Source organism: Peromyscus californicus, unplaced genomic scaffold (genome assembly GCF_007827085.1).
Source record: "Peromyscus californicus insignis strain IS unplaced genomic scaffold, ASM782708v3 Scaffold_14__1_contigs__length_90479793_seg_2, whole genome shotgun sequence".
In the NCBI taxonomy this organism is placed as follows: domain Eukaryota; kingdom Metazoa; phylum Chordata; class Mammalia; order Rodentia; family Cricetidae; genus Peromyscus; species Peromyscus californicus.
In genome coordinates, this window is record NW_026294436.1 from 80,172,232 (window position 1) to 80,199,152 (window position 26,921).

The 26,921-nt window shown below is 37.4% G+C and overlaps 1 protein-coding gene across 1 annotated transcript in view; it reads right to left on the reverse strand.

The window, feature by feature from the left end:
• Positions 1-26,921, reverse strand: part of LOC128110188 (complement receptor type 2-like) — a 44,581-nt gene that overhangs the window by 8,193 nt on the left and 9,467 nt on the right. The window contains exons 6-19 of the mRNA XM_052738098.1: positions 26,036-26,212; positions 25,850-25,952; positions 25,135-25,220; positions 14,943-15,332; positions 6,140-6,328; positions 5,960-6,059; positions 5,621-5,703; positions 4,714-5,118; positions 3,842-4,018; positions 3,677-3,767; positions 3,308-3,384; positions 2,083-2,490; positions 1,146-1,227; positions 286-368 (exon numbers count right to left, since the gene is read on the reverse strand). Of these exons, the coding sequence (XP_052594058.1) occupies positions 286-368; positions 1,146-1,227; positions 2,083-2,490; positions 3,308-3,384; positions 3,677-3,767; positions 3,842-4,018; positions 4,714-5,118; positions 5,621-5,703; positions 5,960-6,059; positions 6,140-6,328; positions 14,943-15,332; positions 25,135-25,220; positions 25,850-25,952; positions 26,036-26,212 (2,451 nt within the window). The remainder of the gene's footprint in view (positions 1-285; positions 369-1,145; positions 1,228-2,082; positions 2,491-3,307; positions 3,385-3,676; positions 3,768-3,841; positions 4,019-4,713; positions 5,119-5,620; positions 5,704-5,959; positions 6,060-6,139; positions 6,329-14,942; positions 15,333-25,134; positions 25,221-25,849; positions 25,953-26,035; positions 26,213-26,921) is intronic.

Here is a 26,921-nt window from a genome sequence, read left to right on the forward strand (position 1 = left end):
AGCTGTGTTCCTATATCCCAGAAATATCCCACATATTTTTCTATTTAGTAAAATTAGAATATATATACATATTTATATTCATATACATATGGTAAATACTCATTCCTACTTGGCAAATTGTTTCTCAGTGCCAGTGTTGATCAAAACTAAAAGATTTTCCATATCTTATACATAGCAAGGAGAAGTATAAGCTATTAAAGAAGTTGTAAACTTATTCTTCACTAATTGATTATCCTTTTCTAACTCCCTAATCCATGGTTGTCTTCCCCCATGTCTATAATTTACCTTTACAAACTGCAATCTTTTGGAACCAAGTCCCATTCTCAGCATTTTGACACTTCTCATAAGTATGTCCAGTCAACTGGTACCTAGAAAAAGATGTTATACTACATTTATTCTCAATATTTCACCTCTGCAACAAAGATTGTACAACTATACAGGTACTTCTAAATGACAGCTTTGGCGCAAAGAAACTTAAACTCTTGGTCCTCCAAATCAGAAAACTATTTCTACAGAAGAAACTCTCAGCAAAGCCCTTCCCATGTCAGAAAAGCAGACAGGACCTACTTGTGGTGATATATTGTACACCCCAATAAACTTATTTGGGGATCAGAGGACGGAGTCAGCCACTAGATTAGAGACATAGAGGCCAGATAGTGATGGCACACACCCCTAATCCTATCACTTGGGAGAGAGATCGTCTGGATCTCTGTGAGTTCAAGGCCACACTGGGAACAGAGCCAGGCATGGTGGCACACACCTTTAATCTCAACACTTGAGATCTCATGTCTTTGCTTGGGAAACACATATGCCTTTAATCCCAGGAAGTAAGATGGCAGGGCAGAAAAAGGTATACAAGGCATGAGGAAACAGGAACTCACTCTCTTTAGACTGAGGATTTCGTAGAAGTAAGAACTTGTGGGTGGCTGTTCTGTTTCTCTGATCTTTCAGCTTTCATCCCAATATTTGGCTCTGAGTTTTTTATTATAAGACCTTTCAAGATTTGTGTTACACCTACTAGTTAGACCATTGTGGCTAGGAGCATGAGGAATCCCCGAAGGGTTTTACCAAGAAAAGCTGTGGGTAGAGTTAATACAAAATACAAGGTGGGCATTCTTTTTTAGAATGAACAACTTAACACTCACCCATGTTCACAGGCAGTATTCACTAGTTTTACATGAGAATCATCTGGAAGGTCATGAAGGTCTCTCACAGGCTCACATCCTTCTGGGGGGACAAAGTTGCGATTGCTTTTAGGTTCCTCACAGTAAAAAGAAAGATAACTCAGGAACCAAAAGAATCTTGACATTATAGGCAAGACTCTATTGTCCTGAAGGCAGTGGGTGGATTTGTTTCCCATAACTCGTAGTAAGGGTCACAAGCATGTTCACATTATCCCAGAGACAGAAGCATATTTCTACATGTCTACCAACCACAGTGGTGCCCTAGAGAGTAGTGGCCTGGAGAGTGAGCTTCCCACACAAACACCAACAGCAGCATTCTACTCCAGAACTGTAAGAAAAACAACAGCTGGTGCCCATCTGAAACTTTGAAGGCCTGGTTCTGGAAGTTCTCATCCATCATAGAATGCTTTCTGTTCTGTGGCTATACTTGTGATCCTAGATTCATGCTGTATGAAACAAATCTATCCACTGTTTGTCTTCAGGACTGTGAAGTCCTGACTGTGATGTGTGTGAATGTTCCTTTAGTTGCTAAGTTGTCTTTCTTTTTGTTTTGAGGCTTCTTTAAAAGCTCTTCTCATCATATACTTTGAATATGTTACAAATCCAAGGGTATACTCATGCAAAGATCACAATACAACAATGTATAGCTTTCTGTGTTATGGAGGAAATATGAAGGAAATCTGTGTCTCTTTTGCCTTTTTTTAAATAAAAAATGAAAGATTTGTTTTGAGTAGGAAATAATAAGTAAGACTAAACTATAGAGGCTGTAGCTATAGCTTATACTTGCCTAGTTGTGCAAGGCCCTGAGTTTCATCTCCAGTCCTTCAATTAAAAAACAGAAAAGAAAAATGTAAAAAGTAAATACCATTTAAAATTCCTATTGGGTCTGGCTTCTTACCTTTTTCACAAAGTGGTATTTCAGGATCCCAGGTGTTATTGGCTTTACAACGAATCTGGCTACTTCCATTCAAAATGTATCCATTATTACACTTGAATGTCACACTATCATTGTAGAAATATGGGGCACTATTGACAGTGAGCTTATGTCCATTTGCCACATGGACATCTGAGCACTGAACAGCAGGGAGAGAAAGTTTACAGAGAGGAGCAGGGCCACTCCAGGATCCTCGTCCTCTGGTGTCACTTGTACAGCGGATAGTGCGTTCCCCTATGAGGTTGAATTGCACTCCTTCCTCTGGCCCAGGATAACACATATAGGTGACCACAGTTCCATATGGGACATCTTCTGAGGGACTCCCTGTATGTGTCCCATTGTGGATAATAGGAGGTGGTGGACAGGTGATTTCTGGAGACATAAAAAGATACTGTAGACATCTGACCCAGGGTTAGAAGTGCAGCAGTTCTGATCATGTTTCTCTGGAAGATGTGGATGCTCATGCTGTGAGTTATATCAAACGTTATTGTGCATATAAAATTTGATTTAAATGGATTTCACTGAAAATAAGATTGGTATTGAAAATGAACATATTATGACATAATAAGACCCAATATTCACTTGTTAATTAAATTAATAATTATTTATCACAGTTAATATGAGAATAAAAAGTACAAGTGATAGAATCATACTTTTGGAGTATATCCTATTACAATAGCTATATGGCTGACTAAGGACAGGTATTGTTGATTGAGCACCTACTTTACAATAGGAAGTTTCATCATCCAGAAGGTAGGTACAGTACCATTTTATTCTAATAACGGAAACCTGCAATTTGGTGATACTTTTACAGATGAGACTAGAGTGTCTGCAAGTCATATATGTTGCTAAAGGTCATATACGTATTAGACAGAAGGAACAGAATCTGAGTTCATATTTGACACCAATCTCCTAATCTGTTCACTAAACCTTGGTGTAACCCAAAGTATGGATAGTGGCTTAGATAGTTATAACTTGCTATATTCTGATAATCCTAACCCACAACATAAACTTGGTAACTAAGTACATGGAATTTGATTGATTAAAGTAGAAAGAGGTGACACAAGCAAGATGGCAAAATAGCCATAAAACTTGACAAAATAATGTGCTAATTCCCATAACATAGTCTAAAATAGGACACTCATCCATCTTATACCACTTTAAGTCCTCTGTCAATTTTGTTACTCACCTTTACAAAGACGAATCTCTATAAACCAAGGAATTGTACCTTGACACAGCTGGTAAGCACTCTCACTTAACTGGGACCTAGAGACAAAGAGTAATATCAGTTGGCCATGTGATTACCAATAAGCTAAGCAAGCACTATGGGCTCCAGAGATAGACTGACAAATTTTAGGACAAATGCAACAGGAAAAAAAAATACAGCCAACTTCAGTACATCCATCTATTTTGTAGTTCCCATGCATGGAAAAACATTGTGATAAACAATCCATGAGCACAGGACAAGGGAAGACCTTTTAAGATGAACTCTTATATACAGTTTTCAGTGGGTGCTGATAAGACAGACCTCATTCAGGATGAGACATGTTTAACTCACCCTTCATCACAAGAAGAATTAACAGCTGTCCTAATAAAATGATTCTGAGGCCTCTTAAAGAGATGTGGTCCTACTGGCTTACACTCTGCAACTAAGAAAAAAGATAAGGATGAGGAACAACATACGACAATCTAAGGCAAAATATCTGCAGTTGTAGTGTAGTACCTTTGCACTGGGGGGCAGTGGGTGTCCACTTCCCCTCAGGAGTACAGTGTATAGTGTCCTCTCCCACCAGTAAATAGCCAGGGTCACAGCTGTATCTTATGGATGTTCCAGGGTCAAAGTTGAGGAACTGCCTGTCTTCTTTTTGCCCATTGATGATTTTAGGAGGAGCTTGACATTCTAAAGGAAAAATGGATATGATGAAACATTTTTAGAGTACAAAATAGAAACTGAGCCAAAGAAGTCAAAATTAATATGATAATCCCATTATTATGGCAGCTGTCTGGAACAGAGGGTATTTTGCAGTCCTTAGATAATTTCAGGTTATCGTTTCTCAATCATATTTTCTTTTCTGTACTCAGGCTGCCACTGATCTATTTGGCTTCTGCTTGCTATAACTCACCTCCTGTCCCTCATCCTCACTCTCTCTTTTTCTTCCTTTTACTTTTTTTTAAAGATAGGATTTTACTATGTACCCCAAATACACAACCTTCTTATATCATTCTCCTCAGTTACAGCATTTTTTGGCATGTGCCATTACACCAGCTTTTCCCTTCTGAAGGAATTATCTTAGAAGACTTTATGGAAGATTTTAATATACCCCCATGTGAAAGCTTTGGTGACTTTCCTTTAAAAAATCACTGTTAAGACAAACAAGTATTTTTGCTCTCATATTTCCTAAAGAAATGGACAACTTAGAAACTCTAGTGTATTTTCCATAGTGGTTGAAGGAGTGCTAAGAAAGCCTTCTTTATAATTTATATCCACTATCATATGACTGTAGGTATAGGTACTACAAAGGGCCCTGTGTAAAGTCCATAGGCCCTTCCTCTAAATTTTTGAAATGATTCATCTTCTGATTATTAAGCACCCACCCTTTTCACACACTGGTACCGATGGCTCCCATGTGCCATGAGCATTGCATCGAATTCTGCTGCTGCCCTTCAAGTTGAAGTCAGATTCACAAGACAATGTCACAGTGTCATTATAGGAATATCTATCTTTCAAAATAGACATTTGCCCTCTGTCTATCTGGGGTTGCAGACATTGAACTTCAGAAGTCGAAAGTTCACAATGTGGAGCAGGGCCACTCCAGATCCCACTCTTATTACTGTTGCTGGTACAATTGATAGTCTTCTCTCCAACAAGAATGAAGTTCACTCCTTTCTCTGGGCTTGGGTCACAGGTGTAGGTAACTGTGCTTCCATATGGTACATTTGCTGAAAAGCTGCCTGTATGTCTTCCATTAAGAACAGGTGGAGGTGGTGGACAGAGAATTTCTAGAAAAGGTAAAGGACAGTGATTTCTGAATCTACAATTAGTCATTCAGTCAGCTAATGCAATATTATTACAAATGTGATTTTAAAACTTTATTTTTGAGTATGTCTCCTTTGATGATTTATTAGTTCTAGTTACCAAATACACAATCTTCTTTATGTACATAGCTCAAATTCCCTCACCAAGAGCCTGTGTCTTTGAGAAAAAGAAAGCTGCTTGCTTCATTTGACTTAAGGAAATAGTGTAAAAAGGCAATTGAAGGACGTTGCAGTGCAGACCAGACTCATAAGATTTCTAGTTTGTTTTTTGGTTTTTGCTGTGATCTCTCTCTCTCTCTCTCTCTCTCTCTCTCTCTCTCTCTCTCTCTCACACACACACACACACACACACACACACACACACAAATGTATGCTTATAGGAAAAAGGACATACTTATAGGAAAGCCAAGGATGCAGCGTGTGTGGACCCCTGTATTTCCTTACAAACCACCATTATCTTACCTACCTTTACATACTGGCTTCTTGGTCCAAATGGCTTTCTGTTCAACAATTACACACTGACTAGAAGGTTGTCCTTGTAATCGGTACCTGGAGACCGGGGTTGGAATTTAGTACTATTAAGCAGTTTGTGCTGGAAAAACGAGTAAGCTTGACTTCAAATCTAGAAGTCCACTTAATCTCTACAGCTACTCTTTTATTAGTATTCCCTTTCACTACCTCATTCCAGATAATTCCTGAATAACATCCAGAATCATCAATGTTCTTCCCTCTATAGGCTTTATAGTTCACAGCAGGCACATATAATCCAAGTGCTTTAAATTTTAAAGACCCTCCTGACACTCACCCTTCATTACAGGAATAGTACACAGTTTTGCCAACCCGAAGACTCAGAGGCTCTTTTATCTGCCCATTGAGAAACTGTCCTGGAGGTTCACACTTGGCCTCTAGGAAAAAAATGACAAGAATAAGAAATAAATTGTGGAAAATATCAGGCCAGCCCCAGTAGATAGTAAATTTAAGGTACCTTTGCATGTGGGGATGACACCATCCCAATCTCCTGAAGATAAGCACTTAATTGTCTTTTGTCCAATAAGCAAATAACCAGGATCACAACTGTATGTCACAGACAACCCTGCAACAAACTGGCCAACATGCTGTCCTGTGTGGTGTCCGTTGTGGATCATGGGAAGTGATGGGCACTCTAAAGGGAAATCTTTATACATACACATAGGGGAAAAAGCCATCAGATGATATATCCTTATGAATCTAGATGCCAGCTTAGGACACAGATCTAAATAAATAGCATGCAGTCTGTGGTAACCAGTCATCATTAACTTTCAATTTATTCCCAACCAGATATGGCTTAGTTGTTCCTTTTTATGCAAAAACTATTACAATTTTTGGGAGGACATGGTCTCAATATGAAACCCTGGTAGGCCTGGAACTCTCTACATAAATCAAGATACTTTTGAACACACAGGATCCATCTGCCTCTGCCTCCCAAGTGTAGTTAAAAGTATGTACCACCACACCCAGCTTTATTGTGTTATTTTCATCTTTAATTATATTATATGAATTACTTTTACCTTGAGAGAAATTTCAGTTGCTAGAAAGGTTCAGTTTTATTCATCTTTAAGCCTATCATTCAGAGGATTATCCTAATAGACATTACTAATACAGTTTATTGGTATATAATATATAACATGTATATAAATATGTACATTATGTATAACACATAACATGCTAATTTCTTTTTATTCCATGGCACAATATATATATTTGATGTTTTTTCATTTGAATATGTATATGTAACACGAATCTTAAAAGGTCTTACTAAAAAAAACCTGAGGCAGGTATTGGGGTGAAACCTGAAAGATCAGAGAGCAAGCCAGCCACATCTTACCTCTAGGAAATCCTCAGGCAAAGAGCGATCTACTTCCTGTATACTCACACCTATAGACCTGTCAGTGCCCTGCCATCTTCCTTCCTCTCTCTGCCCAGCTACATCACTTCCTCTTTCTGCCCAACTCTATCACTTCCTATCTGTCTGTATAGATCTCTATGGTTAATTAGTGCTGGGATTAAAGGTGTGTGCTACCACTGCCTGACCTCTATGTTTAATATAGTGGCTGTTTTTTTCCTTTGATCCCCAGATAAGCTTTATTGGGGTGCACAAATAAAATATCACCACACTTCCCCTTTTTTGTTTAAAATAAAAAAATGGATGGTATTTTACTAGCCAATTCAAATGCAGGTACCTTAGAAAGAATGTTTGAAGAAGTAAAGAAAATGTTGCCTTTTTGGGGATTACAAATTGCTCCTAAAAAGATACAAAGAGGAGATTCTATTCTACTCCTTGGTGTTTCTATAAATACCTTAGAGCAGAGACAGTCAGGGACCATTGGAATAGGTTTCAGGCCCTCTCCAGGCTATCCTGTATTTTCTATCTGTTAATTTCCACAATCTAAATCCTTCTATCTAATATTTCCCACTGCTTGCACTCAAGAAAACTCTGGGCAACTGTAGGGTTGGTGGTGGGTAAATGCCCCACAGAATGGCACCATGAGCAGGGACTAAAGAAAAAAAAGGGGGGGGGGCTAAAGACAAATGAACAGGGACTAAAGACAAAGTAATAGGGACTAAAGACAAAAGAAAATAATAGCAATGTTTAGTTTTATTACAGAGTTTTGGCGAAAGTGCGAGTTAATCTTTGCCAGTGGAAAAAAAAGGGACATATCTGGTGTTGTAATGGAATATATATGGCAGGGGGTTTTATCCTTGAGAGAAAAGGAAAAATGGACTGGATGTCTGATGTTGCATTGCAAAAATCTCCTCTATCAAGATTTCTATCTTCTATCTCTTTCTCAATTTCTATCTGTGAAAAATAAGTATAAGGTATAGTGCAGTAATACAGTGTAGGAAAAACTTAGAAGTGTAAGATAGTGCAGAAAAAATTTAAGATAAGTCAACTACATAGAAAAACTCTTCAATTTTCTAACTTTGGGGGCTTTATATGTAAACTGGGGGAAACACTTTCTTTGAGCTTATCCGGCAAAGAAAAGATTCCTATGGAAGCTTTTTGGCCTAGGGACAGTTGAAATGCTAAGTCCAAGTGGCAGGAGAAAGTGATTTCCCCCTGAAGCAAAAATGCAAATGTAAGAAGCCAAAAAATTTAAAGTTCAGAAGTTTTGGGAAAAGTTGGTCTTTCTCTTCAGAAAAAAATCTTTCTCTTAAACTAAAAAACTTGGAAAGTTTGGGAAAAAAAATCTCTAAAAAGCCTTAATCTTTCTCTCTCAAACCAAAAGCTCTCTTAGAAAGCTTAAAAACTAAAGCCTTTAACTTTCTCTCTCAGAAGGACAAAAATTAGAATCACCTGAAAAGATTAGTATGGGAATCACCTGTGATTAGCTTTAAGAGAAAACAACAAACCTCTTAAGACAGCTAAACCTCTCTAAGTTCTTTCTTTCAAGCTTTAAAAATTCTCCCTGCAATGCAGGAGGCAGGGATGGAGTTCCTAAAAACCTCTAAGCTCTGTTTCTTTAAGCTATTAAAAGACAGTGGGTCAGAGTACCCTGAGGGAAACGCTTGGGAAAGTGTAGGTGAAGAGCCATAAAGAGCCCAATAGGGTAGGAAACTGTTCACTGGGAAAAGCAAAAAAGCCAAGCCTTTCAGTTACAGCTGAGCTGAGGCATCAAGGGTTTTGTTTCTGAGTGAGCACTTGTTGAATGAAAGGGTGCTCCTAATTGCCCCAGCTCAAAGATCCCTTGAAGTCCTCACTTCTAACCAATGGACTAACATCCCAGAGGCGACTGGCCATCGTCTCCGAGTTGGAGTGCATTTCAGGGATACTAGGGTTCCTGCAGTTGTGAACAACTTTCTGGAGAGCACAGCTGAGGCAGGAAGGTGCAGGACTCGGGGAAAACTGCTAATGAACAAGCAAAGCTAAAGCCAGCAGGAAGGGCACAGTTGCCCACTTTCCTGCAAGTCCTGGGTTGTTAAGTGGGGCTATGCAGTGTCCACAGCTGCAAAAAAGAAATCTGAGAAAAGTTTTCCTATCAGAGAAAGGACCTTTCTGTGAAAGCAATAAAGCTGAACTGTGTCTGATGCAATTGGGCTGCCAAGTCAGGAACACTGTCTGGGGAAAGAGCCCAGCCAGGGCAGAACGGAGAACTATCCAGGAGTAAAGGTATTTTTTCTATCAGAGAAAGCATCTTTCTGAAAAAAACAAAACAAAACAAAACAAAACAAAACAAAACAACTTTGTTTCAACTGACTCTGGTGAGAGGCGGGAGTGTAGCCCTAAGGGGTGATTGCCTCAGGCGATAGCTCTGTCTGAACACAGAAGGAACAAACACAACCAATTAGGGGACTGGGTCAGGTGAAAGGCCTGATGAGGGAAGTACACCTGTCCTAATGACAGCTTAGAGATGGCAAAAACCTCCCTTGTCAGAAAAAGCAGAAGCTTCATTTTCAATCTGTACACAAACCACACAGATCCTGAAAATAGAGACGAACTAAAGCCCCTACCTTCAGTAGCAGGGAAAGCTGCCACTATAGTGTCGGAAATATTTCTGGGGCAGAGGGAATAAACTGAGACCAAACTGGGAACTGTGGGGGAGAAAGACTCTGAAGAAGAAATGGAGAAGGGACAAATTCCTCCCCAGAAAATGAAAGCTGCTAAGTTTGAGACACATTTGTGTGTGTGTGTGGGGAAGCCCTTACCTCCAGAGGCAGCTAGCAGAGGAACAGAGCAGAGCCTGAAATATCTAAAGCTCTGCATCTGGGGTGGGGGTGGGGGTGGGGGATAAGCAAAATGAGATAAAGATCTATCAGTGGGAGAAAATCTCTCTGAAGGAACTATGGAAAAGCTCTGTTGCAAATGCTTTTGTTTTTCACTGACTGGCTAAGAAAAAACACAAGCCCCAAGAGAAGTTGCTATCAGAAATGCCCACCTCAATGCATGCTAACAAGGCAGGTGCAATTCTGATTCAGGGCGGTGTAAAGAGCTTGCAGTAATTTTTTTGGGAGAGATTAACAGCAAATGTCCCAAAAACAATAGAATTAAAATTACAAAGAGAGCTAACTAGATCCTGCCTCGAATTGTATGGGAAAGATGCATATCTGGAGTTCAAACATTTTGTACAGGTGCAAACAAACAAGGAAAGGCAGGTCACAAATCAGAAAATGTAAGTAAAATGGTTCAAAGTCCTTATAATTTGGTTCAAAAATTGGAATTATATGCTATTCTGATGGTATTAATGGATTTTTCAGAGCCTCTCAACATAGTTACAGACTCTCAGTATGCTGAAAGAGTGGTCTTACATATTGAGACTGCAGAATTTACCCCTGATCAGTCAATTAACTTTGTTATTTATTCAGTTACAAGAAATCAGGAATAGGAGTCATCTCTTATATATTACTCACATCTGATCCCATGGGTCTACCAGGCCCTCTAGCACAAGGTAATGATGAGATAGATAAACTATTGATAGGAAATGTGCTGGAGGCCTCAGAATTTCATAAAAAACAAAAAAGGATTTTTCCATAACCTGGCAACAAGACAAGAAAATGTTCTATTTGTTCTTTTTACAATCAAACTCCACTACCAGCAGGATGTAACCCAAAGGGTACTCAGAGGAATGAAATCTGGCAGATGGATGTGTTTCATTTTGTAGAATTTGGAAAATTGAAATATGTACACCACACCATTGATACTTATTCAGGATTTCAATGGGCAAATGCTCTGAGTTCTGAAAAGGCTGATTCTGTAATCACGCATTTACTAGAAGTTATGACCATCATAGGTATACCTGTACAAATTAAAACTGACAATGTTCCAGCATATGTCTCTGTTAAAAATGAAACAATTTTTTGCTTATTACAATATAAAGCATATTATAGGTATACCACATAATTCTACAGGTCAAGTAGTCATAGAAAGATCAAATTGAACTCTAAAGGATATGCTAAATAAACAGAAAGCAGTGACAAAAACTCCCAGAAATAGATTCTATAATGCTCTACTAACTTTGAATTTTCCCAATGCTAATGAGAAAGGAACAACAGCTGCAGAGAGACATTGGATAATAGAGAAAAACTACTGAATTAAATCAGCCTATATACTTTAAAGATGTGCTGACCTCAGCATAGAAACCAGGATATGTATTGTGTTGGGGATGAGGTTTTTGCTTTTGTTTCTACAGGAGAGGAAAAGTTATGATACCATCAAAATTGATAAAGGTTAGATCTGAACAAGAGAGACCTCTTAATTAGAAGAGGTGATAGTTCATCAACCAGCATGACCATTCAAATTAAACTAACTTATACCACTAGCAAATGCTTTTCATTTAATCATATATAACTTGCCAAAAGGGAACCTCCCCAAAGTTAGGATTGGGGGATGGATTTTGTTTTACTCTTTCAGGAGAATGAAGGCTAAGGGATCTGAAGAACACTGAACAAATGAGACATCTGAAGAAAAAGGACAGATCATCCAGAAAAAAATGTCCCAAGTAAAAGAGTAAATTGACCTATTGGTATATCACATATAAAATTTCCTAAGTCTTCCTAAATGTTTGTTTCTGCTGTTTACTACAAACTCATAACACAGTCTTTGTGTAGTCCCAGTTCAATTAAAAATTAAAGCTGTCTTTGAAGTTGGAGCATGGCTCTCTCCTTCTCTAAACCCAAGCATGCTTGTTAAAAAGACAATCCAAAAATCTCTGTATCATATTGGAAGAGCCATGTGTTATGGGATGAAGAAAAACCAAAATTAAGGGACTATTCTATTGCCACTAATCTCATAATTCTTTGGTTTTATTTTGACTCTTTAAAACATTTCTTAAGGTATGAATTTTATATCAAAATTTATAAGATTATATATATATATACATATATATATTTCAACTTTTGTCATGATATTAGTGGTCATATAGAGTACTAACTAATCCTAGAAAAAAGGCTTCATCTAGCTTCCTGTACATGATTTCTGGTTTGAGTTTCTATTAGTTTTCTGCAGGGAACCATGACCATGCCTAACAGCGACTTTGAAGTCTCCAAAAAGATGATGGGGCCCCACAACAACAATTCCATTAGGATGATGATAATACTACTAAGATAATAAACCCTACCCGAAGATTGACTTTGGACTACTAACTGCTCAGGACAATTTTGAGATGACTAGCTGAGATGATTCAGCCTCACAGACTTCTCAAGCAAGGACTTGAGACAAGCCCTTCATTTTCACATTATGCAGAGATTGGACAACAAATGATACAGCTACCTCTCCCAGGACTTGACAATTAACCCAAAATTTTTCTTTTCAGGGTCCCCTAAAGGCACCTTTGCCCCCAGACAGCAGGAAGTAATTTTAAGAACACAATGCCCACATTCCCAAGAAGTGGAGTGGGTGATTTTTAGTCTTTCAATGGGTTTTGAATAATTGTCATTGTTTAGGATGGTTGGTTACAAGTTGTTATTGTTAATGGTCAGAAAAAAATGCTAAACAAAGAAGATTAGATTTAAGATTCTTGTTTAAAAAAATAAAAAAGGGTATATAGATAAGAGGTAGATTATTGAATCTACTCTGAAAGAAAAAAGAGGATATATAGATACGATATAGATAAAAAGGTAGATTATTGAATCTACATTTCGAAGGCACTAACTAATTTTAAATATTTTACATATGATTGGATTTTTGTATATTGTATACAAATTACATATATTCATACAAATTTGAGATTGATTTTGTTAGAAAATACTGTACATATATTTCTAATCTTGTTCATGGCATTGCACCTATACAGTTCATTTAACAATGTAATACAATTTGCTAGTCCTTGAAAGTTATTATTACCAACTAATTAGGCTAATAAAGAAATGCAGGTTAGTAGTTAGTTATTACAATCAAACTTGTAGTCATATTAGGTATGTTTTCAAGGTCAAGCAGAAATATATTTTAGATAGACAAGTCATCTTCAAACACTTCAGAGATCTGCAGAATATGGCATTTAAGATGTTTTAATAACAGATTTTTTCTTTTTTTATGACAATGAGACATGTCTGCTTCTGGCAGCACCAATCTACTTCAGAGAAGATGATGGGCATTGAAGAAACTCCATATGGAGTTTATTTTATTTGTGGCAAAAGTTAGCCACTGGGCAAGAAAATGCCCTTGCATTGACTGTTGACAGTATGCTGTCCAAAATGAACAAGCAGGACACAAAAGAAAAGACTGATGATTCTTGCCAAGACAAGGTAGGAAAGCTCTTTAGCAATCCTGCTTCGCAGGGGGGTCTGTCAGATATACTAAGCCTGTGGGCTGAAGATGGATGCCCCAATGTTACAGAGGAATCTTGGATGACTGTCCAGCCAGCTAGCTGTTTCTGTCATAACTCATATTTTTTGGAGGTCGCTTGTTTGCAATTCCTGTTTAACTATGTAATATGATTTATTTCTCGAGTCTCTGAGGGAGTTGAAGATTAGATATTTATAGTTTTCCTTGTTAACAATTTCAGAAAAGACACTCACTAAAGAGGTGTAAAGTGCATAAATTTGAAAGACATCAAAAGATAGTTTGGTAATGAAAATTAGGATAGAAGGTAAATTAGATACAATCCTTTAGATTCACAAAAATAGGATAGATAATGGAATACTCTCTCTCTGAATATGTTAAATGCAAATGGACTAGACATTGTTGATGTATTTATTGCCTGTATATATTGTATATAGTCATTGTACTTATTGTATATAGTTTTTCTTATATTAGTTATAACTTTTTTATTTTAAACAAAGGGGAAATGTGGTGATATTTTATTTGTGTACCCCAATAAAGCTTATCTGGGGATCAGAGGACAAACCCAGCCACTATATAAAACATAGAGGTCAGGCAGTGGTAGCATACCCCTTTAATCCCAGCACTAGTTAACCATAGAGGTCTGGAGGTCTATACAGACAGACAGGAAGTGATAGAACTGGGCAGAGAGAGGAAGGAAGATGGCAGGGTACAGAAAGTCAAATCCCATTTTGAGATTACTGGTTAATCAACCTACTGATATATAAGTGAAATAAATATAATTTGTGGTACTTGGGATTGAACTAGGAAAGCACTCTGTCACTGAGTTACATTCATAATCCCTTTTGTTACTTTTTATTTTGAGACAAGATCTGGCTAAGTTGCCCAGGCTGGCTTTAAAATCACAATGTGGCCCAGGCAGCCCTTGAGCTTGGAATCTCTTACTTCAGCCTCTTGTGAAGCTGAGATTGCAACTCTGTGCTCCCAGGCCAGAGTGAATCATATTTATAAACAATATATCACTTCCTAAGTTCTATAATCTATTTAGAATTTATTAATATTGTTCTTTATTAAAATTTTTTACAGTAATTTTGTCAAATACTGACAATTTCTTACTTACAGAATTAAACTTTGGATTTAGATTTATTAGCAATATAAACCAGATGAAAGAAAGTAAAACTTTCACAGTAGTCTCTATTTTTAAAGTTAGTTGATTTGAAACGCTACAGCCCAGGTAGTGGTTTGAGTAAAGAGTAGATCACTTGTGAACATGTTTGCATAGGCAACCCAGCATGGGGAATGGGTTCCCAAAGCTCCAGGGACAATACTTAGACAATTCTTCCTTTGGGAGCATGCAGCAAATGATTTTCCCATAAATGGAAGATCATAGTCTTTAGTGGAGTTCTACTTCCGTACTCAGCACTCTCATAGGTTGGCAGGTCCCAGCTCTTGATGGAGCTTTGCTTCCATCCTCAATGCTCTCACAAGCTGGAAGACCCCAAGGCCCTTGACTAGGTTTTATTTCCACACTTACCGCTCTCACAGATTGGTAGTGGTGTTGGTCCCCACGTTTGATTTGCTTGGCACCAGACTGTTTTGCTTCCTTTCATGGTGAAGTTGGCTTTACAAGTAAATGTCACAGAATTACCATGTTTGAATGGTGGTCTAGATCTTCTATCTTTGAATCCTCCTGGTACTCTGGGCTCTGAGCATTCAGAGATTGTATTCTGTTTTTCACATACAGGAGGAGCTTTATCCCAAGTGCCATTCGCTTGATCTTTACTTATACAAAAAATAGTCTTTTCTCCAATGAGACGGAAGCCAGGTAAACAAGTGTACAGCACAACAGTTTGAAGGGGTATGGGAATAGTATAATGGGGTTTCCGAGCATTTTCGACTTTAGGAGGATGGTCACAAGAAATCTCTGAAAAGTAGAAAAGAGACCAGGTCAGCATATTGATCATTTAAAACTAAATAAATAAAAGTTCCAAGTATAGATCAAATCACTTTCCCAGAAATATACTTAGAAATTGAATGCTTTGTTATGATTTTACTTATAGTTTGTTCATTTCCAAATGTGTAAGTTCTTACCTCTTTCTTGATCCTTGTCAAAGAAATCAATATAAATCACCTTAATCAGACAACAAGGAAATAGAATTGGCCTCCAAATCTATCTAATCTGTACTTTCAGGGATTATTTTTATAATCTTTTACTCTAAACACTTTTAATAAATAAAAAGGCAAACTTAAAATATGTTAATGACATGCTAATTGCATGTAGGGAGTCAACGTGGACTGATTTGGGCTCAATAGTCTTGGTTTCAAATCCTCTCTGTTGTTCAATAGCTGTATGACATTAGGCAAGTTGTGTACCCTCCCCTAGCCTCAGTTTCCCAGTCTATAGTTCAGGCTATATAAGGTATGATAAAAATATAGTGAGACAAAAGCATGTGAAATAGGCATGTCCAGTATCCAAAACTCACTAGTCACTGAGTGCCTGTTTAAAACACAAAGCCAGGTTGCGGGTAGCATAGCCACATTTGATACTGTTACCAAAGCCACTGCAGCTCATTACAAGTCATTTGTGACCCCTTAATGCCAGATTCCTTTGAGAAAACCATTTGAATATTGATTTCATATTCTTTATATATCCTGGTCCCATGAAGGATATTAGTTGTTAACAGTTACTATGACATATACATATCTTTAGTTGTCAATGTGTGGTGGTATTTTACTTGTACTGAAATGTGATTTTAATTGTATGTTAATAAATAAAGTTGTCTGGGGGTCAGAGCTATTAGAGCCATAGCAAGTGCGTGGCGACGGTGGCACACGCCTTTAAGGACCTGGAGGGCGGTACATTCAGGCAGTGACGAGGCAGTCACATGTTTGGGTTTACAACCAATGAGAAGGCAAAACAGGAAGACTTTAAAGATGTACACACAGGAAGTAGGTCCTTTTCGGAGAGCTCTCTTGGCTGAAGAGGATCCCTGAATCAGGAAGGGTGAGGCTCTTAGCTCTGACCTCTTGGCTTTCTTCTCTGAATTGGCTCTGTGTTTCTTATTTAATAAGACCGTTGGTTACATCTACATTTGGCGCCCAACGTGACAAGAATCCATTAAAAACTGCTTAACTTGGCTTGGCAGCAGGTCCGGTTTCCTGCCAGGGCGGCTGGCAGGTCCCGTTTCCCGCCAGGGAGGCCGGCTCCCTAGCCCGGGCCCAGGTTGGCTTGGCCTCAGGCCAGACTAACTTTGAGCTACTTGCTTAAAGCTGGTGCTACAAACAATTCAGGCCTGCCCTGCCGAACAGGGCCCCTGCCTGTAAAGCCAACGCACATGGTTGGAGCTTAAGGTAGCCAGAGCCAAGGCTTGACTAGGCTCAAGCAGTAACACGTGGCTGGATTCAAGCTCTTAGGCAGAACTTGCGGCTACGGTTCTTGGTGTTCTCTCTCTCTCTCTCTCTCTCTCTCTCTCTCTCTCTCTCTCTCTTTGGATTCACACCTTGGACACTAGGTGGCTGTTTTGAAATTCCCTCAGATTTGTACTGTTCTACGAGGAGTTGGTAAGTCACTTAACATATCGAATATTTTAAAGGAAACTATTTAAAAGAGAAATTTTTTCCACATTTAAAAAAAATGGGTTTTCTGTGTTCATTGGAAGAAAATTGGGATTTGTTTGTAATTTTAGACAGTCTGACAATGGAACAGCTATATGAGAAGATTAATGTTGACCGAATTATGCATTTTATTACTACGCTTATTCTCATTTTACTATTTAAAAAGATAGTCAATTTAAGTGCCAGGGTGACAGCTTTAGAAAAACTTGATAAACCTGTAAAAACTCAGACAGAAGAAACTAACAGTGAAGTTGCTTCAAGATTGGATCATAGGGTTACAGAAAGAAAGCCTGTTTTCACACAGTCACCCTTAGTTTGTCCAGTAACCGTACAGCAGTTGCCTGATCAAATGACTACACAAAATATTTGGGCTCCAATTGAAATGTTAGATTTACGAAGGTTTAAGGAGGCAATAGTATCTTATGGCATGCATTCCCCATATGTAAAGCAAATGTTAAACTCTTGGTCAACATATAATAGGATTGTACCACAGGATTGGCGGGAGCTGGCACAAGCTGTTCTTGAACCCAGTCAAAGGCTTCAGTGGCTAACTTGGTTCAAGGACGAAGCTAAAAACATAGAAAAACAGTGGAGGGATAAAGGAATACAAGTCTGCCAGGATCAGCTTATTGGAGAAGGTCAATATACTTCAGCACAAGCACAATGTTTATATGATGTCCAAACCCTAATTTTATGTCGAACAGCAGCCTTGAATGCATGGGACAGAGTTGAGGAACCAGGAAAAAAAAAACTGAGTCATTTACAAAGGTTGTACAAGGTCCAAAAGAATCTTTCACAGATTTTTTACAAAGACTGGCTTCAGCAGTAAAGAGAATGGTCCCAGATTCAGAAGCTAGTAAGATAATAATTGAATCTTTGGCCTTTGAGAATGCAAATGCAGCATGCAAAACAATAATCAGGCCATTAAAGGCAAGATCTGCACCTTTGGAAGATTGGATTAGAGACACGGTTAATGTTGAAGCTCATGAGCATGATGATACGTGGGTAGGAGAAGCAATTTCAAAAGGTTTGAGGAATGTTAGATGTTTTGGATGTGGAAAGCAAGGACATTTGAAAAGGGACTGTAAACAGGTCATTCCTAGAAACAATGTTTCTTCAAGGAACAATGGCAACAGACTACCCCTTCCTTCTGCAGTATGCAGAAGGTGTGGTAAGGGAAAACACTGGACCAACAAGTGTAGATCAACAAGGGACAGACAGGGTAATCCTTTGCCTCAGTCTTCGGGAAACTCCCAGAGGGGCCTCATGCAGGCCCCAATAGCAAATCCAGTTCAAACCTTTCCTGCAGTCATAGAGGAAACCCCTACTCAGAGCAATTAAATAACCAAATGCCTATTGGAATAAGTCATGCTGGTCAGGATGATGAAACAGAGAGAATAGAAAATTCAGGAGAAAACATAAAGAAAATTTTTTGGCAAACTTCTATTAATGAACAAAGACCAAAATTATCGATAAAAATAAATGGTGTTTTGTTGTCTGGTCTGGTAGACACAGGTGCGGACATTACCATAATTGCACCAGAATTTTGGCATCCAACTTGGCCTCTTCAGGAGGTAAACATTCAACTGTTAGGAATTGGGACATTATCTCAGGTGAAACAGAGTGCAAGATGGCTCGAATGTATAGGTCCAGAAGGACAGAGAGGAAAATTAAAACCATATGTGGCTAACATAGCTATGAACCTGTGGGGTCGAGACTTGTTACAACAATGGAATACTCAGATTAACATCCCTCCAATCTCAGAAACAAATCATAAACTAGCACATGTTTCTGAGAGAAATATTAGAAGGCATTATTCTGAGTGGTCACCAGCCATCCATATTATACAAGAACAGGGCACAACAACTGATGATCTTCCAAAAACACCAACAGCTCTACCTTTAAAATGGTTAACAGACAAGCCTGTATGGGTCCAGCAATGGCCTTTAACAACAGAGAGACTCCAGGCTTTAGAAGAGCTGGTAGAAGAACAGTTAAATGCTCAGCATATTGAAGAATCAACCAGCCCTTGGAATTCTTCTGTATTTGTTATTAAGAAGAAATCTGGTAAATGGAGAATGGTAACAGACCTTAGAGCAATTAACAAAGTAATTCAGCCAATGGGCTCTCTACAATCTGGAATTCCTTTGCCTACTCTGTTACCAAAAGGATGGCCTCTCATAGTTATTGATTTAAAAGACTGTTTCTTTTCAATACCCTTACAAGAAAAAGATAGAGAAAGATTTGCTTTCACAGTGCCTACTTATAATAATTCTCAACCGGTTAAAAGATTTCAATGGAGGGTCCTCCCACAGGGAATGTTGAATAGCCCAACTCTGTGCCAATATTTTGTACAACAGCCATTGGAAGTGATACATAAAAAATTTCCTAAATCTATAATTTATCATTATATGGATGATATTTTACTAGCTGACTCAAATGGAGATACTTTAGAAAGAATGTTTGAAGAAGTAAAGAAAATTTTGCCTTGCTGGGGATTACAAATTGCTCCTGAAAAGATACAAAGAGGAGATTCTATTAATTATTTAGCATATAAAATAGAGCTACAAAAAATTAGAACCCAAAAGGTGCAAATTAGGAGAGATAGACTACAGACTCTTAATGACTTTCAAAGATTATTTGGAGATATTTCTCATCTAAGAACTATTGTTGGGGTAAAAAATGATGAACTGCATAATTTGTTCAAAACCTTAGAAGGTGACAAGGACTTAAATAGTCCAAGAGAATTATCACCTGAAGCTGCGAAAGAATTGGCCTTGGTAGAAAAGAAAGTACATGAAGGACACGTGGATTGTATTGATCCAAAGCTGGATTGCATTTTGGTTATTTTACCTTCTAGACATTCTCCTACAGGAATATTAATGCAGAGGGAAGATATTATATTAGAATGGATATTTTTACCAAATAAACCAAATAAAAAATTAAAAACTTATGTGGAAAAAATCTCTGACTTGATTTGGAAAGGAAAATTGAGACTTCGTCAATTAGCAGGAATACACACAGCAGAAATTGTCGTACCTTTAACTAAGGAGGACATTGAAAAATTATGGACAGAAAGTGAACCTTGGCAAAGAGCTTGCAGTAAATTTTGGGAGAAATTAACAGCAAATATCCCAAAAGCGATAGAATTGATCTTATAAAGAGAGCTGATTGGATCTTGCCTCGAATTGTATGGGAAAAACCCATATCTGGAGTTTGTACATTTTATACAGATGCCAACAAACAAGGAAAGGCAGGTTACAAATCAGAAAATTTAAGTAAAGTGGTTCAAAGTCCTTATAATTCAGTTCAAAAATCAGAATTGTATGCTATTCTGTTGGTATTAATGGATTTTTCAAAACCTCTCAACATAGTAACTGACTCTCAGTATGCTGAAAGAGTAGTATCACATATTGAAACTGCAGAATTTATCCCTGATGCTTCAGAATTAACTTCACTATTTATTCAATTACAAGATACAATCAGGAAAGGGAGTCATCCTTTATATATAACTCACATTCGATCCCATACTGGTCTGCCAGGCCCTCTAGCACAAGGCAATGATGAGATTGATAAATTATTGATAGGAAATGTGCTGGAGGCCTCAGAATTTCATAAAAAAACATCATGTCAATAGTAAAGGTTTAAAAAAGGATTTTTCCATAACCTAGCAACAAGCCAAAGAAATAGTAAAGAAATGTCCTACTTGTTCCTTCTACAATCAAACGCCATTACCAGCTGGATGTAACCCAAAAGGTACTTGAAGGAATGAAATCTGGCAGATGGACGTGTTTCACTTTGCAGAATTTGGAAAACTGAAATATGTACACCACACTATCGATACTTAATCAGGATTTCAGTGGGCAACTGCTTTGAGTTCTGAAAAAGCTGATTCTGTAATCACTCATTTGCTCGAAGTTATGGCCATCATGGGTATACCTGCACACATCAAAACTGATAATGCTCCATCATATGTCTCTGTTAAAATGAAACAGTTTTTGCTTATTACAATATAAAGCATATTACAGGCATACCAGATAATCCTACAGGTCAAGCAATTGTAGAAAGATCAAACAGAACTCTAAAGGATATGCTAAATAAACAGAAAGCGGTAACAAAAACCCCCAGAAATAGACTGCATAATGCTCTATTAACTTTGAATTTTCTTCATGCCAATGAGAAAGGAACAACAGCTGCAGAGAGACATTGGATAGTAGAAAAAAACTACAGAATTAAATCAGCCTATATACTTTAAGGATGTGCTGACCTCAGAATGGAAACCAGGGTATGTGTTACATTGGGGAGGAGGTTTTGCTTTTGTTTCTACAGGAGAAGATAAGCTGTGGGTACCATCAAAATTGATAAAGGTTCGATTTGAACAAGAGAAACCTCTTAATTAGAGGAGGTGATAGTTCATCAACCAGCATGAACATCCAAATTAAACTAACTTACCAGTAACACATTTCTTTTCATTTAATCAGATAGTAACTTGCCAAAAAGAACATCCCCAAAATTAGTCTTGGGGAAAGGTTTTTGTTTTTGTCTTTTAGGAGAATGAAGGTTAAGGAATCTGAAGAACACTGGACAAATGAGACAACTGAAGAAAAGGGACAAATCATCTATCCCAGGAAACAGAGTGAAACGGCGTATGGGTATATATTATCTAAAAAATTTTATGTCTTCCTAAAGGTTTGTTTCTGCTTTTCTCTAAAAATTTAACATTATTGGTCTTCTAATAGCCCCAGTTCAATTAAAATTTAAAGCTGACTTTAGAGTTGGAAAATGGCTCTCTCCTTCTTTAAACTCAAGCATGTTGTTAAAAGGAAAATGCAAACCCCCTGTATCATGCCAGAATAAAAGAGCCATCTTCTGCTATGGGACAGGAGAAAAGCCAAATTAATTAAGGGACTATTCTATTACTAATCTCAACTCTTTGATTCTATTCTGATTCTTTAAAACTTTTCTTAAAGTATAAATTTCATATCAAAATTTACAAGATTAATATATATAGATACATAGTTATATATACATTTTAAACTTTGTTAAGGTATGAATGGTCATATAGAGTACTAATTAATTCTAGAAAAAGGCTTCAATTAGCTGCATATATATGTCTTTGTATTCGAGTCTCTTTTCAGTTTTCTGCAGGAAATCACGGCCAGGCCTAACATCAACTGAAGTCTCCAGGAAGAAGTTGGGGCCCCACAACAACAACAATTCCACGTGGACAATAATAATATCACTAAGCTGACAAACATCATCTACAGATCAGTTTTGAACTACAAGGTACTCAGAGCAATTTTGAGATGACTAGCTGAGATGATCCAGTCTCAAAGACTACTTGAATAAGGACTTGAGATAAACCCTGAACTTTGGCATTATACACAGACTGGATAATGAAGGATATGGTTACCTTTCCTAGAATTTGACAATTAACCTAAAATTTTTCTTTCAGGATAAAGATAACTTCGCCCATACCCAGCAGGAAGCAATTTTAAGAATACGACGCCCACATTCCCAAAGAGGTGGTGTGGGGCAGGTGGTTTTTTGGTCTTTTTAATGGGTTTTGGGTCTGGGATAATTTTCATTGTTTAGGGGGTTGGTTACAAGTTGTTGTCAAGGGTTAGGAAAAAGGCTAAGCAAAGGAGATTAGATTTAAGGTTCTTGTTTAAAAAAAAAAGAGAGAGAGAAAAAAAGACGAAGAAGAAAAAGACAATTACTAGTTTTAAATATTTTACATTGGATTGGATTGTTTTATATTGTATACAAGTTATATATATTGGAATTGATATTGTTAGAAAATGCTATATGTATATTTCTAATTGTACTTATACCGTTCATTTAACAATGCAATTTTCTGATCCTCGAATGTTATTATTACCAACTATTAGGATATAAAGAAATGAAAGTTAGTAGTTAGACATTACAATAGAACTTGTAGTCATATTAGATATGTTTTAAAAATTGAGCAGATATATTTTAGACAGGTCATCTTCAAACCCTTCAGAGATCTACAGAATATGGCATTTAAAATGTTTTAATAACTTAGAAAATTTTTCTTTTTTGTTATGATTATGAGACATGTCAGCTCCTGGCAGTATCAATCTACTTCAGAGAAAATATGGGCATTGAAGAAACTGCATATGGAGTTAACTTTCATTGTGGCAAAAGTTAGCCACTGGACAACAAAGTATCCTCGAATCAACTGCTGACAAAATGGACAGACAGGACATGAAACAAAAAACTACTGATTCTTGCCAAAACAAGTGTGGTTATGGCTTTATCAAAAGGCATCTTCTGAGGCCAGGACAATATGGCACCATCCCTGAAATGGCCTTCGCAATTCGGAAAAGGTACAGTGCCCTTTTCTTTGAAGGCAACTGAACAGGCAGTGGGCCGATGGCTTCTGATGTGCAATGGAACAGCAGTTGAAACAGTTATTCTTGAAGAGTAACTAAGCTCACGCCTCTCAATAGTAAACTGGCATTTGACAGAGGGATGTGGAGAAGAATGGGATGCTGAGATGAAGCCATATATACACAGCCAAGAAGAATGGACAGCTGAATTAAAAAACCATCAACAATTTCCAGAATTTAAAATCCTGAATCATGACATGACACTAGTGGAATTCAGGTGTTTCTGGTACATGGACTGCTCTCACCCAATGTGAGGTTGAACTGTTGACCTTGTGTACATCCTACTTCACAAATGAGTCTGTCAGATATGCTAAGCCTTTAGGCTGAAGATGATGCCCCAGCATTGTGGAGAAACCTCAGGTGACTGTCCAGGCAGCTGGCTGTTTCTGTCAACTCACAAATTTTTTGGAAGTTGCTTGCATGCACTTTCTGTTTTTATTTTTGTTAGCTAATATTATTTCCTTCTTGGGTCTCTGAGGGAGTTGAAGATTAGTTAGTTATAGTTGAAGGTTAGTTAGTTATGGTTGAAGATTAATTAGGATAGAAAGTGAATTAGATACATTTTGGACTTAACAAAATAGGATAGATAATGAAATTATTTTCTCTGAATTTGTCAAATACAAATGAACTAGAAATTGTTTATACATTTATTACTTGTATATATTGTATATAATCATTGTACTTTTGTATATAGTTTTTCTTTTGTTAGTTATAATCTTTTTCTTTTTTTCCTTTTTATTAAAATAGAAAAGGGGAAATGTGGTGGTATTTTACTTGTACTGAAATGTGATTTTAATTGTATGTTAATAAATAAAGATGTCTGGGGGTCAGAGCTATTAGAGCCATAGCAAGTGCGTGGCGACGGTGGCGCATGCCTTTAAGGACCTGGAGAGCGGTACATTCAGGCAGTGACGAGGCAGTCACATGTTTGGGTTTACAACCAATGAGAAGGCAAAACAGGAAGACTTTAAAGACGTACACACAGGAAGTAGGTCCTTTTCGGAGAGCTCTCTTGGCTGAAGCGGATCCCTGAATCAGGAAGGGTGAGGCTCTTAGCTCTGACCTCTTGGCTTTCTTCTCTGAATTGGCTCTGTTTCTTATTTAATAAGACCATTGGTTACATCTACATCAATGTATTTCCAGTAATGTCCATTTGGCCCTAGGTAGAGCTCTTCAGTACAAGAAATGACATATGGAGGCACAACCAGAGTTTTAGTACACTAGAAAGGATTATGCTTGGTTTTGTCACAGGTAGCTTTCCAGAACCTTTATTACTTTATTACTTTATTTATTTATTTATTTATTTATTTATTTATTTATTTATTTATTTATTTATTTATTTTTGGTTTTTTGAGACAGGGTTTCTCTGTGTAGCTTTGCGCCTTTCCTGGAACTCACTTGGTAGCCCAGGCTGGCCTCGAACTCATAGAGATCCGCCTGGCTCTGCCTCCCAAGTGCTGGGATTAAAGGCGTGCGCCACCACCGCCTGGCTATTACTTTATTTATAAAATCACAACTTAATATGTTAACAAGTGAACAAATTTAATACTTTTTCCATGCATTTTAAACAGAAAAGTAGCAAATGTTTCTTTAAAGTACATAATTGGGTAACATATTTTATTTAATAACTGTATGGTATAGGAAAACAGAATAAAGAGACAGATCCATATTTGATTATTCTTATTTTCTACTCACGTTCACAGACAGGAAACTCATTATTCCAGATTACTGTCTCTCCTTCTGGGACACACTGACTAGAAGGTTTGCCATTTAACTGGAACCTTAAACAATAAGGAGCACCAAATCATCACTAGAACAAACCACTTTTCAATTGTACAAAGTGAATCACTTCTCTCAAGTATTTATAGAATGGTATGGATTTAAAAAATATTTCTGGCTTAAGAAAAAGCCCACAATTACTTGTGAATCTGCTCCACTAAACAATAAATCAATAAATAATGGATTAAAACATACTAAAAATACATCTTTTTTTTTTTTTTAGAATTCCCCCTCTCCTGTTTGACATCCAAATATCAAGATTATCTTGATCATCTTGATGAAAACAGTCTCAATTCCTATAGAGAAAATAGCAAAGACCTTGTTTCCCAAGCTTATTCTAATGAGTCTCACTAAATCCAAATTTTATATTCATTCTCCATAACAGGAGTCTTAATTTGTGAACCAAAACTGCGTTTCCAGACGATGAAATGACATTTCCCACTTTTGCTAGTCAAGCACAAAATATACACACTTGAAGAAAATAAAAAGGAATTGATTAATGACAGAGTTTTTAGTGAGAAAAGGTCAAGAAAAGGAAAGAAAACAAGACTAAAAACTTAACTGTCTTCAGAACTCACTTTGAAATCCTTATGGGAAACAGTCAGTGGAGGACATGTTGTTTCACACTCACCCTTGATCACAAACAAAGGAAACCTCTGCCCCAAGCTGGAGATTAGGAGGAAGAAACACCTGGCCATTAAGAAGTTGGTTTGGAATGGCATCACATGATTTCACTAGGAAAGAAGAGAGAAGGCTTGCACATGAAGAGTCAGGAAACAGTTGTGTTTCCTCTGAATAGAGCAGAAGCTCTGGGCACCTTCACATGTTGGGGCTGCATGGCTCCAGGTTCCTGAGGATGTACACTGCACAAGGTTAGTTCCAATGAGAGTATAGCCAGGTTCACAGCTATATAACACTTCCTGGCCAACAGAAAAGAATTCCTTATCTTTTTTGTTATAATCACCATGGTGGATATTTCGAGGTGGTAGACATCCTGAGGAAAGAACAGTACCAGAAAGTCCTTTTATTTCTGCAATAAGAACTTTATTCTTTATAACTTAGAGCTATGTTGGGTTTAGTTGGATGGGATAAAGATGTTCATGGCAACTCTCCCACACTAAGGCAGAGAGTCATAGAGTGAGGTTAATGTGCCTTTCTCGGCCCATATTTGGAAAGCCATATGTCTATCTGCTTTCTCTTTCTTGATCCATGCCAGGAAATAATACTCTTACTCATTTTTCACTTTATTCTACTAAAAAATCTGAGATATCCTTCCACCAATAGGTTAGACAAGGGCCAAATAACACCAATTTCTCCCACCCAAATCTGCTACATCCTTTTTACTCCAAAAACAAGGTTCATGAGGCTTCTGAGTTTTGTCATCAGGATTTTAGAAAGGCAGACAATTCACATTAGGAGGAGAAGGAGAGAATGGGGGCCACAGGCTCATGAAAACTAACTACCAGCCTTTTTCCACAAAATTACATTTTCAGTATCAAGACAGATGTCTGCAAAATTTTGAATCAAATTCTTATCTTAGTCAATTCCATATTTAAAATATGGACTATACGGAGTTTATTTTATCCTTATTTGAATAAAATATAATCATTAAAAACTCTAATGATGAACTTTGTACTGGGTTTTTAATTACTGTGTTTTAAAACTCTTTAAAAGACATAATTGTACATATTTATGAGATACCA